Source organism: Stegodyphus dumicola, chromosome X1 (genome assembly GCF_044657685.1).
Source record: "Stegodyphus dumicola isolate Sdum_Otavi_A_Nest chromosome X1, ASM4465768v1".
Taxonomy (NCBI): domain Eukaryota; kingdom Metazoa; phylum Arthropoda; class Arachnida; order Araneae; family Eresidae; genus Stegodyphus; species Stegodyphus dumicola.
The window spans coordinates 9,641,432-9,659,686 of record NC_140780.1 but is presented as its reverse complement, the minus strand read 5'-3'; the positions used below and the strand labels follow the sequence as shown (position 1 = coordinate 9,659,686).

Genomic DNA, 18,255 nt, shown 5'->3' with positions numbered 1-18,255 from the left:
TTAAAAGAATGCGCAATGCCATTTTTTGGGCAATTCGGGGAATTTTTTTAAGTGAAAATAGGTCGACGTGTACATGGATAAAGTCAAAGGCGTGCGCAATGCCATTTTTGTGCAATTCGAAGATTTTTTTTTAAAGTGAAAATAAGTCGATGTGTACATGGATACCGAGTTTGTCTCGTTATTTTGGCTTTGTGTAGCGGCGATTTTGGGGTTAAAACTCGCCTCTTCGCAAGCCAAAATAACGAGTCAAAGAATTGCACAAAATCGGTATCCATGTATCTCCAAAAATTGCCAAGTTTCGCCAAGGGGTACCCTAAACTATACTTTTACCGTAACCTTTAGCATTTCATCTCTAATAAATCGTAAAATTGCGAAAAATTAGATTAAGCTAGAAATGTTTCCAAAGCAGGTAACAGTTTCTACGAGAGTTAATAATGTTTAATCACTGGTTTAGAAAGCGCAATACTGTGTCAGTACTATACAATTCAGCAATTCTGTACTTTAGAGTTTAGCATTTTAGAAATTATGTAAACAGAGTAAAATGTATGATTATTCTCTAGTATAAATTACGGATTAATGTCTTATTTCTCAGAAATGTTTCCGAGTTTTAAAACCAGGAAAGTAATTATTAATAATTAAAATTCTTCTTAAGCACTTCCAATTTTATACCTGAAGAGAAAATGAATTGAAATATTTTAAAAAAATGAAGGAAAGAAAAAGAAATTGTTTTAATTTAAGAGTGAAAATCGAAGAATTCTCTACCAGGTGCATAATATATAGCTTTAAAAGTATGTTTTATTAATTAACATAATGATGGAGTTGTTTAATAAAATATCCGTTGTGTATATTATAAATTACATGTGTATAAAATTATACCAGGTATTCTTTTTTACGAATTAAATGAAGCATAGGTACTCTGTGAACGTTAATTCCGCAAGTCACATCAATTATGGTATTGCTTACAGTTTGACACCACTGGTGACATGGCCCACCAGCGGTCATAGTCGCTGAACACTGGTAGTTGGGTTTGAGTTTCGAATATCACCGTGAACGCGCTGGCTGCATGAGCGTTTTTGTTGCTTACCACATGTGTAATATGTATACGAGCCAGTTTCCCTTAGAACGTCCTTCACGAAGTAATCCCTTCCCTTAATCATATAGCTCTTGAGTGCTTTGCCATGATCAAATAAACCAAACCAATCACTTATGACCTACAGAGATGATTGGCAGGATAAGGAGTGGAACGGCATCATGTTCATCAAATTTTCACATTTTTCTATACAATGATGAGGCCAATCTGTGGCAGAGCGGTAATGACGCTGAATACTGGTATTCGTAGTTCGATAGGAGCTTTAAATCCCGCGAACGGGTTGGCTGTATGGGCGTTTTCGTGGATTTACCCATGTGTAACGTGTACACGAGCCAGTTTCCTTTAGAAAATTCTTCACGAGTTCATCCCCTTAGGCAGAGAGTCCTAGTGTGTTTTGCCGTAATCTCAATAATCGAAACCTTGACAATCATAAAATGAACTTTTCATTACTACATTTTACATCCTGAATATGAATACGCCATTTACTTTCTAAGATTATCTCTTGTTTAGAAATTATAGCAAAATTCATGTTAAACTCTCGGAACTTTTTATAACCAATATTTTCCTTGTATTTTGAAATTTCATCATAACTAACAGAAAGAAATGAAATATGCTTTTTCTTCCTGAATTTCACCCCTTGAACACGAATACGTATATCTAAGAAAAGTTACAAATATTAATATATATATATATATATATATATATTTCTAACTAAAGCAGCTCCTTTGTAGAAGAAAACGCGGCAGACAGTAGCGATACACTAATGAATGTTTAAGAAAAACGCTGTAAATATTTAAGGCTTCAGAAATACGTAAGCATTTCAGTTTGTGGTTCGTAGCTAACTTGTGTCCCATTGTTTTTAATGTTCTAATAAAAATTGACCAATATCGTTGAACTAGACTTCTTTTTATCTTGCTTGCAGTGTTGTTATTTACTGATGAAAACACTGTCCATGCTTATCTTTGACACTCGCACAAATATCAATAAAGAAATTAAAATAAGAATGGTTGTCGTGTATTGTGTATGGCACAAGAGGCGTACTGTTCTGTTATCAGACCGGATTCAGATATGTAGTATATATGCATGCATGGATGTGTTCTTGTATGCATATACGTATGTACGTACGAATGTATGTGCGTGTGTGTACACATATACACATACACTGGTGCATACATGCCTATATTTCAGAATCTGATCCATAGAACAGAACACTACCCGAGAAGCTGATTACAAATACAGCTGATGCTAGTTGTATACTAAGTTTCCTTTACTAAATTTCATAGTTACCAAGTCCATTACGAACTTACTAAGCAACACACATACATAGTTTTTGTTCAAATTAAGAATCGCATCAGAATTTGGTACGTAATGTAAAACAAATATACCTTCATTTACCATATCCAAAATTACGCGTTAAAATTTGCAGCGTATTAGCAGTTGTTGAAAATTTGTTTACGCCTCTGATTAAAGTTACATTTGATAATCTTATCCAGTAATTACTTTGTTCATATTTCACAGGGTGTTATCACATTGTGACATTAAAAAGCATTAAACATAATTTCCTGAGTCACATTGTGAAACACTCCTCTCTTCTGTAACACTCCTCTCCTTCTTATACTGAAAAGAGCCAATCGAACGTTTGAAGTCATTTGCGTGATTAGCCCCCCCCTCCTCCTCAAAAAGTATTAAGTACTTTCACTGAAATATTTGTGGAATATTTTGTTTTGAATGAATGTGCTAAATTTTCATTCAAAAAAAAATCTCTAGAATACTGCTATTACAAAGTACATTTATTGCTTCTAAATAAAATAACTGCAATAAAATATTAAACTCTTAGATAACTGGAAGCGCCCACCAGCTACCGAGCGGTAAAGTCGCTCAACTCTAGTAGTTCAGTCCGAGTTCAAAATCCCGCCAACGGGTTGCCTTGCATGGGCGTTTTAGTGCTTTTTCGTATGAGCAACATATATACGAACCGATTTACAACATAAATCATTCACGAAGCATCCCTTCTCTTAGGCAAATAGCCCTCCAAGCTTTGCCGTACTCACATAAAACCAATGTACGCACTTAATGTAAATGAATAAAATGAAATTTAAATATGAGGCTGTTCATATAAGCCACTTTCGGAATTAAAATTAATGTGTGATATGATTTTTTTACTTAACTATGTGTTTTAAAGTGTCTCGCCTGTTCTTCATGTAATACATAGCACTAGACAGTCTCACGATGTTGTTGATTTTTTTTTTTATTGCTTAATATTCAAGTTTGAGTTTATCTATATTTTACCTCTTGGATTATCACCAAATTGTTTCATTTATGGTAACCTGAGTAGTTGAGCGTGTGTATTTAATTATGGCAAAGCACGCTAGGGCTATCTGCCCAAGGGGAGGGATGCCTTCGTGGAGGACTCTAAGGGAAACTGACTCGTATACACGTTACACATGGGGAAAACCACGAAAATGCCCATGCAGCCAGCCTGTTCGCGGGATTCGAACCTCGGACCGAACTACCAGTCTGAGTAGTTGAATGTTATGACGTGATTGCGGTGAATTTGACTAATGGAAAAATATTTGTAAGGGCTTCTTTCTTCGTTCAATGTCAGTTAGGTAGTACGTGGCGTAATTTTGTGCTTTTTCGCATCGTAAAATGGCTGCCGGTGGTAAACTGGGTATTTGGTGGTTAGCCAAAGAAGCAGCTAATTAATCAAGATGGTTATGAAATCATCATTCCGTAGCCTCGCTCAAATTTCAAGTACCAACTAAAACAATTTGCTTGAAAATTTTGGCAAGATTTAATATATGTAACTTGGCTTCCAATGTAAGCTTCGCATCTGTGTGCTCGAATTCTTCATTAAATTACTATACAACAGGACACGGACTCTTCGCCATATATTTCTGGGCAAGAAATATGGCGAACTCGGATGTCTGCATATGTGAAGCTCCTGATCATTACACTTTCTCATCCCCCTGAACTGAGGATATTCACATAAAATCTCCACGAACTGATCTCCTAGCATTCGAAAGTTTCTAATTAAAGATAAACATCAGTACCCAAAGTTTCAAAAAATTATGCAACGACTCTCTTCCTGCGGACTAGATCTCTGTCAATTGCAAGTCTACATACCGCATAAATTTAGTGAACTTTTACATGCTGTGATTATGGACAAAATGACTCCACTCGAAAACTTTATAAACTGCAATGAACCTTTATGTCTGAAATAACCCTTGGACATGAACCTCTTTAGGATTATTATTACAATTCATTATAATGTGTTGTCAGTACTAATTATAATTATTTCATTATGTTTATCTGTTTACTAATTATGTTTATCTCCTATTTTTGTTGCACCCAAACAGATGTTCAATTTAATTTGTGAATTTCAAATTGTATTCAGACATTCAGACTACTTTGTTATCTACTTATGCCCTACATAATCACATTACATCATTATTTTTTATAAATACTGGATGCGGGGCGTACGGTGGGATTGCACGATATACCATAGTAGGCAAACTCTAGACCATTTGGAAAGCTTCAATCTATGTAAATTATTCTAAAACTTGCAATCCTCCCTTCTTTTTTAATTTCGGCGTGTCATATCCAACTGCTGGAAATCATTTCATTTTGTTTTTGGTAATGGCTTCGTTGACTTATCAGTAAATCATGCAGTGATATTTAAAGATCCGGAAACCAGAGTTAAGGAATTTTGTGTGCCACAAGCCTGAAGACGCACAAATTTCTAAATATGGTAGGCCGATATTTCCTTTTTGTAGTGAGTTTATGCGATAACACGTATTTCCTTTTTTCATGTTATTTCATTGTGTGATTTAAATAGCAGTTTATTGAGCTTCGATTGTCTACAAATTTTGTTCAACTTTTTTTTTAACATTATATGAGGTCATCATTCTTCTGATTTTTTTAAGTGAAAATAGATCGATGTGTGCATGACCACCAAGTTTGTGTAACTCTTTGACTTGTTATTTTGGTTTTGTGTAGCGGCCATCTTGAAATTGTGCCTTGCTGGCCAATCGACAATTTTCGCCAAGGGGCACCCTAAAATATATTTTTACCTAGTTTGCATTACTTTCACTTAGAATGCCACCATGCCACACAGACACTATGCATTTATAAACACCCCTGCCTGATCCGGGATTCGAACCGGGACGCTTCGATACGGCAGTCAGAGTCACTAATGACTATCCCGTTTGGGCGGCAGATCCTGTAATATAATTTTTTAATTAACATCCATGAACTGTTTCTGTCTATGGCGTTATATTCAGCGATTGCCCCCGAGTGTCTTCATTGATTCCAATTCGAGGATTTCTCTATAATTCTATGGTTCGGACCTGCGTACTACTTCCGTGTGTTGATTTCTTAGGGTTCTGCTGTTTCAAATGACAACTTTCCGATAGTTTCGGTATTGATGATCTTGGGTGCGCTTTGAATTACAAAACCCGCTATTCTTAAGAATTCCAGTTAGAATATTCGTTTGCTACTCGTCGGGAATATTTTCCGAAAGGAGAGGCGAAATGAAAAACTAAAATTATCTGAATTTCAGTATTTTCTTGTATTGACAATGAAGGAGTGATTTTGCTGTTCAGAAAATTGAAGATTTGGGGAATTCAAAACATTTGTATCAACAAGTTCTTACTTCCTCACATATAGATTATATAAAACTTCTATAAAACGCTTAGGATTTATGCGTTTTGGTCTCAATTGTTATTATAGGTAATTTCAGTGTTTTAACGTTAGCAAAAACTATTTATTTATATTATTAAAATGTTAATCTAAAAAGTCCATTTAAATTGAGAATCCTAGGATATTTTGCGAGTAATACGAACAGTAAATCATCGCTCTGTACTCTCAGTAGCATTTATCATGTCGCAGCAGTGGCGACATCGCTTGGCAATTGTTAGAACTATATTATAGTATTCCAAGTAAAATATTAATAGATAATTTTCTGTGTTTTTATTTTAAGGCATAAAACTCAAACTTTATTTTTACTTTTGTTTTTAAAAAATATAAGTTGAACAAGAGAGAAATACTAAAATAATAAATATGGAAGATATAAGTATAGAATGTGTTTGAACTATTAGTTACAAGGTTCAAATGTAGATGGAACCACTACACAATCCGTGGTCGAAAAAGAGAAACCCTCAAACTGCATTATTATGGAGCTAAAAATGTAATACAACGAGTAACACAATATCTCCTTATTGTTTTGTTGTCAAATGTTCGGTTTTAAATTTTCATTTTATACCATTCAGAAATGTTCTAAACAGGAGTCGATGATCCATTAATTTAATTAATTTTAAGGATAAACTGTATTAAATTATCAACACTTGCTCCAACAACTTTTAGCTGTTTTTTTGCACTTGGTGTTGGAAAGAAAAATCTTTATGATTAGAAATAATGTCTACTATTTTTTGCTTCTTCCACATTTCTTTTTTAATTGAAGGAAATACTTTAGCGACAAAGCTAATTTATCAGCTCCGCAAGAAAGTTTACCTGCTTCCACCCCCCCCCCCAAAAAAAATGTTAAACACTCTCGTAGGAAATCATTCTTCGCAAATGTTATGACAATTATGATCATACGATGACGAGGAAGTTTATAACGAAATGTGCTGGTCACTAAAATATGGAATTGGATGCTGCTTAAACTTGTGCTGCTAGAAAAGCAGTTTCAGCAGGCTTGGTTTCGAAATATAAATAAAATTTCTTGCCGTCCGATTTATTGTTGATTTTTCATATAAGTTGAGCACATGTATGTTCTTGTTGTTGTTCTAACTTATCTCACTTCTCTGCAGTAATATCAGAGCAAGCTGATAAAATTCATCATGGCAAGGAGTGCAAGATAGCGCCTATCGTTGGCAATAGCCTTTAAGACTGTACAAGTGAAACTACTACTATGCTCAGTTCTGCCCTCAATTTTGAAGGAAAGCACCCGGGAGAGGAGACGGATCCGAAGGCTTCCTACCACCAACCTCTTGAAAGGACTTTCGACTTGCCGCATATGTAGTGCCCCCATATCACACAGACGCTGTACTTTTACAAATAACCATGCCTTTGAAACAGTATTCAGCGTCGCAAACCAGTATCCCGGTTGGGCAATGCACGTGCATAAAAGTCATCTATGAAACTATATGATGAAACAATTTGAGATTATTTGATGTCTTCATTTAACAAATTGTATCGATTGCGTTAGATGGAAAAATTTTTATTACGACTCTACAAAATTGCAAATTTACTTCCCTTTCAAAAGCTACAGATTGTCTTCTTTAATAATGATTTGAATTTCAGATCTCGTTTTAGTCCGCTAAATTTTTATCTTTAAAGAGTGTAAAATATTCTCCTGAATGCAATTATCAAATTTCTTAAATCCTTTTCATTCTGTCAGAAGGGTTAAACTGGGAAATGCCTCCGCATTCACGTTACACAGGGGGAAAAATCCCAAAACATTCGATGTCCCAGCTCATTCGCCTGGATCTGAGCCCTGCGCAGGACTACCAGAGTTTAGCGATTTTACCGCTCTCTACCGAAAGGATAATGTTGTTTTTATTACATTCCTTATCTTTGTCGAAAGAAACTTGAACCCAAAGAAAATTGCTTACTTCTAATTTTATTTTCAGCGGTGGAACGAGACAGCTGCATAAGCTTTTACCTCCCTTCCATGATATAAACACAGTTAAGTTTTCCTTAGAAAATTCCAGCGGCCGAGTGGTAAAGTCGCTGAACACTTGTAGTTCGATCCAGGGTTCAAATCCTGGTGAACGAAGCGCCTGCATGAACATTTTCCTCATGTGTAAAGTGTATACAAGCCAGTTTCCCTTAGAATTTCCTCCACGAAGGCATCCCTGCCCTTAGGCGGATAGTCCTGGAGTGCTTTTATTACAGAAACCAAACTAAATCTCAGAATATCCTCCATGAAGGCAACTTTAAATGGTAGTACATATCACCCTTTCAAATGAGAAAGTTGGCGGAGGGCTGCCAGAGTTAGACCAATCGTTCTTGGGAAATTCTAAAATAACTGATGCCCGTTTATTTAAAAAAACAATTAGTATTCGACCCGCCCTTCAGGAAATGGCCTTCCTGGATCTTTACCGCTCTGTTAGCCCCTCCCCCCTGGTTTTACCGAAAGCTCTCTTTAGAACGCTACGAGTACTAATTTCCAGTCTGTTTGTTCCAACTTAATGGGAATTGGAGCAATTAGTTCTAGTAACTAATTGTTCCAATCTATTAGTGTTTTGTTTGCCATATGCATGGAACCATATCGTTTCCAATAATACACACGTTTTAAAGATAAGATCCCATAATTATGAAAGTAATCCGACTGCTTGCTGTTCTGTAGAAGACAGGTCACTAATGTTAATCAGTTTTCAAAATGCAAGAAAAAATAAAGCAATAACAGTTAATCTTTGTTCATAAGAAGAAAAGCTGGCTTATCGAAAATCAATCCGATTCCATGAAACGAAAGCTCAAATGTTATGAATGTGTTTATCACCCTTATCCATCACTGGCTTTCAAGCGTCCTGCTTGGCGACAGTTTCGTAATGGATGGTATAACAGGTAACTATCCTTTCATTTTAAGAAGACGGCTCTAGCAGGTCTTTTGGTAACAGCGAACAGATGCGCGAAAATTATATACTTATGAATAGCTAATTGAATATTTTTAAAAGATTTTTAGAAAATAAAATTTTATTTCTATGCCTATGAGACCCGATTATACAAATAAAAAAATATCTGATGTGTGCATCACATGACTTCCTTGTACGGAATATTAAATTATACGCATTTTTTTTTCATTTCAATTAAAGTTATTGGATTGAATTAAATCGACTTCGTCGATAGCGCATAAACCATTATAGAATAAATGCACTATTTAAAATTCACTATATTTGTTTACCATTAAATCTACTTCGGCGATAGCGCATAAACCGCAATAGAATAAATGCACTGTTTAAAATTCACTGTATTTGTTTACCATAGCGACTCTTTGGCCCTAGGTTCACTTAACAGCGCTACATTTCAATCATTTTTTAACTCAGAATGGACAAAATTTATATCATCTTAAGAATTATCTAATCTTTGCCACATGTTCTATTTAAATACTATAATAAATCTAAAATTATGTATAAAAGAAATTAAACAAAGAACAACAACAAAAAGAAAGTTTTTCACAGACGATTCAGTATTTCTCATTTAATTCATATTTAGTTATCACTTCGCGACAAGGCAAAAATACATAAAAACTCAAAATGTCTGTATTGAAAATTATGAAGTAAATCTTAAACACTTATTTCCTCCACTAAATTCCAGAATGGATTAAGCATGATTTAATTCGCAATATTAAAAGAAGTCGTTATCTTTGTTATTGCGAAGCTTACTTTCTCTAGAGTGGCAACAAATCTACTATTCTGTTGTTTCAAATGTAAATAAGCAATGGCCGACATGACAAAATTATTAGGTTTAGCGGCACTTAAACAACTTTTAAATTGTTGATAATTCTAAAAATATTGCATACATATTTACTAAAGGCATAAAACCCTTAACCGGAAGAGAACAACAGCATAATTCAATCATTTTTAAAGCAAAAAATGCGCAATTTACAAACATGTAAGAATAAAGAAGCTGAGATCAGTGAGCCGAGTAACAGAGTGGATATATATATATATATATATATATATATATATACCTTTTGGTGGGTCCGATTGCAACCAAAATACGAGGTGCACATCTACATGTTACAGCAGTCCTAAATACAAAATTTCAACGTTCTGAGGCTACTCGTTCTTGAGTTATGCGAGATATATACTTACGCACAGACGGCATGAAAAATTCTCTTCAGAATTAATTTTAAATTAGTTTAACAATTTTTTGGGGAGAAGAGTCTTGTATTCTGTCCTTACGTACAGATGTCAAGCAAAAACATCGTTGAATTGCATTCGTTAGAGGTGAAAATGGATATTTGCGTTGAAATATGCTGCCTGAAACTTTTTGCGATTACAATACTTCCTATTTACTTCGTACAAGGAAGTAAATATGAGTTTATTACTTCATCGATTAAAAGATGATTTAATAAACTTAGTTTCTAATAGGGCAACCTGTAATATCTTTCTCTTGCTTACTACCGAGCAGAAATGCTTTATCATTTTGCAATACTATGTTTGTAATTTTGCGAGAGTTTTATTTTCCCGCTTTATCTGTCGTAAAACGAGAGATAACCATTTTAACCGCCCATAAAAGGAGATAAACTCACCTAAAGCGTTTTCTAATTCTTTTTTGGCAGTTAAAGCAAATTATTTCCGCTTTAATCATAGCACGTTTCGTAAGCGATGCATTCAGCTACAGGTACGTCGATGAGCCAAAACATTGACCATCCCCATGTTTTTGAATGCATTTGTCTGGATGACGCAGGTGATTAAGTTCGAATGGTATTAAGCTGCTGCTGGAGAAGATAAGGAATCATTCTTGCACTTAGGTTTGCGAATAATGGGCTCTAAGCGAATTTGAAAGAGGTCAGATTGCAATGGATTTGGAAGAAGTATCACCGAAGATTTGGAAAGAGTATCACCGAAACCGTAGGACTGGTAGGTTGATCACGATCAGCTGTTGTTAGTGCTTATCCATAGCTGATAAATAAAAGTGAAACCAGTAGACGTCAAGGTGATGGATAAAAGAAAATGGACTTCTGAGACTTTCCCGCTAGGTACAGCAAAATCGACGCCAGACAGTGGCTCAGCTTACCGTTTAATACCATTGTAAGTTCAAGTAGATGTGTTTCGGAATACACAGCTCAGCGGACGCCACTGGACGGCGCAACAGATGTCCCACTCGTCTGCCTCTGTTGATTAAGCGTCATTGCCAACTACGCTTACAGTGGGACCGGGAACAACGAGATTGGACAATGGAGATAAGTGGAAGACAGTTGCCTGGACGGATGAATCACGATTTCTCATTCATTACAGTAATCCTATAAACTGGATGTTACAGTAATCCTGTAAATATTTATTTGTTGTTATGGCGGGTATCTGCCTAAGAGGAGCTATGACTTCGTGGTTCTAAGGAAAACTGGCTGGCATACATGTTACAATGGGGAAAACCACGAAAACGCCCATGCAGCGAGCCTGTTCCCCTGGAATGGGATCCAGGTGGGAACTACGAGTGTTCAGCGATTTTAAAGCTGGGCCGCTGGTGGGCTTATTAGTTGCAGCGAGTATTTCTCTGTAGATCCGAATTGTTATGTTATTTTACTGAAAACTGCAGTTCTCACACAGAGCTTGCCTGATTTTGCGTTTAGCACTATTGAAACTTCAGTTTTCTTAAAGGATTGCAAACATCTGTCATCCAACTACAAGGGATCCCGTAGTGACAGAGGACATAAGAGCAATTAACACTGATAATTAGTTTTGGTTTCGAAACTTGGCGAGTGAGCTGATAGTATATTTTCATGATTTTTTTCGTCTGCAGAAAAATCTTGAAGTAATAAATATTTGTATTCTTCTGTGGAAGTCCTTATAAAATGCCGAAATGAGTTGTTATGTACAAACAGTTTATATTTTTCTTTTCTCTTATGCAATTATCATTACGTTACAATCAAAATACAATTCGTTGGTATTGGCCAAAACCAAAATCACTTTGACACTAAAATTGTTTAAAGATTAAGCACGTGGTTAAGTGTTACTAGAAAGTTTTGAACTAAAGTAGCAGAGAAAGATTCAACAAGTCGCAAAGACGACATCAGATACATGTTTATTAGGTACATGTTAAATAATTTTTTGTGTAATATTGTTACTATGGAAGAGCATGCAAAATAACAATTATCTCATTGCTTCTTAATTTTCTATAGCAGAGCCCAGAAATGTTTTGGCCTATGCACTCCTTTCAGAATTGCTAGAAATTCATTCCCTTTCCTGAGCTCGAAATGTACACATACATTCTTTTACATTTAGATTAATTTTTAAGGGCACAGCAGGAAGCAGGTGGAGTCTGGGCGCTCTGGATTCTGTCGCGAAACTATGGAATTACTCCTGTTTGAAAACTTTTGGTATAGAGGCTTTGAAGAATTTGTACTATTAGAATGTTTCTGACAATTCCTGTCCCTCCCAAAAAAGTGTGTTTTTAAGATGTGTGAAAACTTCTTTCTTAATTTTCAGTGACAAATGAAGAAATAGGCTTTTCAAAAAGTAGTTATTTCCCCATGGGGTTCCCATTCCTCGCCCAAACTTTAAATAATTTATAACTATTTTACTGAGTTATATGTTGACCATTTTGCTCAAAATGTCTTTTGCCATTTTTGTGATATCGGCATGATTCCATGCTCATAAAATTTCTCATCTTTACTTACAAAAAACTGATTCAGTGGTTTTTTTTCCTTCTGATTTGAAGTAAATGTTTTAGTGTTTAAATGATTTTAAGAGTGGAACGAGTAATGAGTGGAGAACAACAGGCATTACAGCCATGCTTGGTATGGTAACACATACCATCTGAGGTATAACGGCTTTTGGTATGTTACCAGACTTGTTACAGATCTAGTATTATGTAACATTGCACCTTTTGTATTGGTCAGTTCTGAATTTTTATTGTTACATTTTTGTAAACAGTCCATTTCTTATTGCCAGTTATGCTCTGTTGGTAATTGGATAAAAATAGAGCATTGTCTTAACATTTGAGAAACCAGTCACGGATGGCAATCTGATGGAGCAAATCTCTTGTGGAAGATATGTAGAACTCTTATATCGAGCCTTTAGATGAAACTAAATCATTTCACATGATCATGAATGGTTGAATTCAGCTATTGTAATCTCGTAACAGTTTCTCATGTTATTTTGCAATTGGCTTCAGTCACAATCTTTTCCTTTTTATGAACTTCAGTTGGTTTAGTAGAATGAAATTTTGCAAACAGGTTTTGGGCACAGGCATTGTGTTAACCCATATTCTCTATCACCAAACAATTTTTTTTTCTTACTTGAACAACATTCTTATCTTTTCAGTTATACAAAAATATAGGTGTTACTTTTGATTTTTAGGTTTGAAAGGAACGTTGGGGGGGGGAGAAAGGGAATGCACAGAATGTAACATAATGTTTTACAAAAAAATCTTGAAGTGTCCAAGTGTGGAAATATATGGTGACAATACAGTTTAGAACTAAGATGACTAGTTACAAATACAATTAATCCCTTGTGGATTACAAAAAATTTCTTTCAAACAACCTAGTAAGACTAATATGTAGGAAATATGCTAGACAGTATTTAGTGTCCATTTTTTATGACATTGTTAGAAAACTAACAAGCATTAGAAATTTAACTTAACGTTTTTTGGAAAACTACCAGTTTAGTCAAGAATTTAATTCAGTACCATTTATTGCTAATTTAAATATGATAGTCTGTTAAATCATTTATATATTAAAATTCTTAAATGCACTGTATTTTTTTAGAGATCATTGTCGTGAAACAATTTTATCTTTTTAATGGCATATATTAAAATATGAAAGCCTGTAATTAAAATTAAACTATCTGCATTTTGTTCTAGAAGATGATGAATTACGTCTTACCTTCCCCTTTCGTGATGGTGTCATCTTGAATCCTTTCCGTTTTGAACATAATCTTGCTGTCAGAAACCATGTCTTTCATCTTAAACCTTCTATACGTCAAACATTAATGTGGCGTACAGATTTAGAGCTACAGTTAAAATGTTTCCATCATGAAGAGAGAGAGATGAACACTAACTGGCCTGCGTATACACAAGTTGTGTAAATGCAACTCCTCTTTGCATCGACAGGGGTGAAAACAAAACATCAGACAAGCCACTGTATTTCAAAGAAGTGTGTCAGCTGGGTCGAAATACCATTCAAATCACCGTCACCGCATGTTGTTGTGTAAGTTTTGATTATTAGTCTATGTTAAACAGTTTATTTTTCTTTGATGTAATATGTGTATTTAGGTGGTTTTATTTATTTGTATTGGTTTATAGCTGAAGTACATGAAGTACGTAAGGACCCTTTAATTTTTAAATGTTATTTTCTTTAAAAATTTTTCAGTTTGAAAATGTTATATTGAACTATGAATTTTCATGTTAATTGAAACGTAAAAGTTATAGTACGTTAGTTTTTTAATGTTTGGCGTGTATCTGTGTCTAACATACAAACATGAATACGTTCTCTTGTATTTTGAAACAAGTATGCTTAAGTTATAAATACTAATTTTCATAGTATCCTAGACATTTAACAACTGCAGAAAATCTTCAGATTTGGTTATTTAATTATGCCAAACACTTGAACGCTGTCTGCTTTAGAGTATACATACGTGTATATGTATGTATACTCTAAAGTGTAATATACTGAAATATACTGAAAGTGTAATATAGCTTTGTAAGTGTAATATAGCTTAAAAATTCCATCGTTGAAACTGAATTCATCGCTACTCGTACGTCGGTTTAAATTCTGCAATTATTTTTCTATTTATGAATATTGCCAAGAGACAGCACGACTATTCCTAGTTTCTTTACAATTTTGCAGTGAGATTTCCCTCTTTGAATATCTGTTATTGAATATATCACGTGATATCTGGTAGAAATTTGGCTAAAAAGAATTCAAGATAATTTTTATATTTGTAGCCAATTATTTTTTGATAAAGTAAGCAAAAAAAATTTTTTTTGATTAAGAAAATGATTTTGATTATGTGATGAATATTCTTTTTGTGCTGTGATGTCCAAGGCAGGTTGTAAAGCTGGATCCATTTTCTAAAGGATTTCTTACGTAAGTTTAGTAATTATTTTTATGTACATTTTTTATTAAACACACGAAAGGAATAGAGTTAATAAATATAGTATCATGTAAAAAGATGCATAAATATTTTATTCAGTGTTGTTGATACCAAACATAAGTTTATAGCTTTTAATGTGTAATTATCCTAATATCATTTAAGAATTAATGCTATAAATTTAAAAAAAAATTATTAGATTGCGATTTTAATTGGGCTTTCTTTTAAGAAATATTGTTAAAAAATTAATAAAATTTAATAGTGGTCATGTAAGTATCCTTAATGACTAACCAGGTAATTTAATAACTTATAACTAACTACTTAATCTTAAAAATTGTCGCTGCATATAAAAGGGAGTTCTTGCCTTTCATTAATCCTTACCGTGGTCACAAGATAAAACTCAAAAATGTAAGAATTCATGTAAAATTTATTCTTTGTGTCTAGTGAGAGTTAAAAGAATGCAAAACATTTTACCACCTCTAGTGTTTTAGTTGCTTTTTGGAAACTAAAGTACAAATTTATGACCATGGTCATAAAGGGAAAACTACTGGACAAAATTTTATCAAAGTTAGTAATCTTGTAAAGGAGAAGGAGGTCATGGTAATTTATTTTCCGTGTGGGGGGGGGAAGTTAAGAAACTTACAACCGGGGGAAAATGGCGTTATATGGAATATTGTTAAATATAATGAGGGTCAGAATGTAACTGAGCTTTTGTTACATTGGTTTAACGTGTTGAAACATTGACCTAAACAAAACTACCATTTAAAGATGATAAAAGTAGAGTGCACCATCCGTGTAAGGGAGAAATCCGTCTGTGAAAACCACAAATTACAGACTGTGAGATTGCAAATCTCTCGCAAAAGTGTGCGCATTCCGGAAATGGTTTTCTTACAAATCCCTTTTGTTATGTACAAAGTTGCATTGCATTCTGTTTAAGTCAGCGTTTGCTATGGTATGGGTGGTAGTTTCGTAATTGGATTGTGTTTCTTTGAAGCGGAGTCGATAACTGGATGTGTTATATGCACCGTGACTGTAGCTTGCTTAGCATCAATGTGGAGATGTTTCGTGATAACTGAATTGCAGGAACGTGGCATTTCAGACACCAGGATTTTTATGTAGGATGGGGCGTCACCGTATATTGGTACTCTGAGCCAAAAAAAAAAGGGGGGACACTTCTATATCTCTCGTTCTATTGGGCTGGTTGGCGAAATTAAACTTGCGCTTTTCATGTTTCGAAAGCGCAATTTAGGATATGTATTAGATTTATATATAGAATTGTTCTAACACAGGTATTTTGACCTAAAATCGGACCTTTTCTGAAATAACATACCAATTTCTTTACATATTTCGATTCTACTGTTGAAATTACGCCAAACCACCAAGTTTTGTAAAAATCGTATGAGTAGTTTTTTAAAAAATTAGCCCTGAAAATTTTAGATCCTCAGTGTTAATTGCGTTTGATATATATATATAAATCTCTTTTTATTAAACTTATATTATTTTATTAAACTTATATTATTTTATTAAACTACTATTTATTAAACCAAGGTCTTCACGTCCTATTTTTTTAACAATATTGCATGCAGTACCATTTTTTACCTGGTGGTGAGTTTTTATACTTTTTCACCTGTGGAAAATAAATTCTCCTGACCTCCTTTACATCATTATGATGTTTGATAACATTTTGTCCGGTAGTTTTCTTTTTTATGAGCGTTTCAGAATGGAACTTCAAGAATAACATTAATGATAACCATCTTGTGTACTATCTGGGTACAAACCCTGTAACTAGAAGACGAAACTGCAACACTAACTGCGTCAGACTGAGCCGAACTAACTTTCAAAACTTCCCAACCGTGCGTACATCAGGCTTTTAGATTTGTTCTGATCAGGAGATCTTTCTCTAGGCAAGTAGCAGCGGTGATAACACCGAGTCTTTTGTTATGAATTACGGTGCTTATGATTTTACTTTTCATTTTAACCTACGACGCTTGGCATAAAATCTACCTGCTATTATTAAACGTCTAGGCTGACCAAAATGATACAAAAAAATCAACATAAAGGTAACTCTTAGTAAAACTAAAATAAAATGCCACTTATGTTCTTTCGAATATCCATCTAGTATAAGTGTAAAATGTTTAATGCTACATGATAAATTTCATAAATTTTATTTTTTTCTCAAACTTATTAATAATTATGTTAATTTATATTTAATAATAATACATCCTATTTATGAATCTATTTTATTTTTAGTATGGTATTACAAAAGATATAATAATACATCCTATTTATTCGTGCATAGATAATATTTTTAATTGGAATTATTCAGTCTCTATTTGCTCATAGGTCCTTTATTTTTCGTTAATAGTCGTTAACACTCCTTAAAAGAACTTAATTTCCGTCATCGGAAATGTGTACGAATCCAGTAAATAGTTTGTTTGAATTCCTGATTTTATTTTTGTTAAGAAAATTTTTAATTATATGGAACTTCTTTACAAATTTCTTACAATCTTTCAAAGAATCCCCTATTTTATGCCCTTTCTTTGCCTTTAATAAGAAGGGTAAAATTTTTAGTAGATCGTTTTATTAATTTAAATGGTCCATCGTAAGCGCGACTGAGTGGTAATCTTAGTGCATCGTGTCTCAGAAACACACGAGTGTAGGTTTATTGTTAGCATGGTCTGATGGGGGTACTGTTGTTGCCTCATACAACTTCTGTAAAAATGGAATTGAATGAGAAGAATTACAGAGTTAGGTCAGTCGAAAAAAATCTGAAGGGAGATGTATAGTTGTTCTGTAAACCATTTCTGAGCATATTCCTGGCAGATCTTTGTATGCTGCTGAAAGACAGGAGTATCATTGGAAGGCTTATTCGATACTATGCTGGCACATTAATGCTTGTTTTATAGGCCAATGGAATCTCAAGTAATTCATTAGTTGCAGGGTGGTATGCAAAAGTGAGTTTGTTGTTTTAGTATAACAAGAATTTTATTGAAATTATTTATTGCCCCTTGTTTGGTAAATAGCAATAATTTGAGAGTAATGAACATGTGCGAGTCAAACTGTTGGTTGTGATGAGTGCTTGTGGTAGTGGGAACTTCAAACCTAGCAATGTAATGGGTAAAAAAAAAACTTCAGCGACACTTTCCGCCGAGATATCCTTGATAGGTATTGTTACTGGCCATGGGAAAAATTGGGCAATAAAGGTCCAAAGGCATGCCATATGAGTTACATGAAAGAGAATATCTGTTTTGTTTATATTTTGATGCTGTTGAAATAAAAAAAAAAAACTTAAACGATTTTTTAAAGTTTCTTCTACTTGTTAGGCATTTTTCATAAAATAAAAATTTGTTGATTTTATGTATTCTCATTTTCTTTTAGAATATTCTGTGTAAGTGGTTCAGAATA

At 34.1% G+C, this 18,255-nt stretch overlaps 1 protein-coding gene across 1 annotated transcript in view; it reads left to right on the top strand.

The window, feature by feature from the left end:
- The window catches only part of LOC118181971 (fasciclin-1-like), a 330,859-nt gene extending 316,790 nt beyond the window's left edge, over nucleotides 1-14,069 (top strand). Inside the window, exon 13 of the mRNA XM_085808714.1 lies at nucleotides 13,622-14,069. Coding sequence (XP_085664840.1) covers nucleotides 13,622-13,845 — 224 coding nt within the window. The 3' untranslated portion in view covers nucleotides 13,846-14,069. The remainder of the gene's footprint in view (nucleotides 1-13,621) is intronic.
- The last annotated feature ends 4,186 nt before the right edge of the window (nucleotides 14,070-18,255 follow it).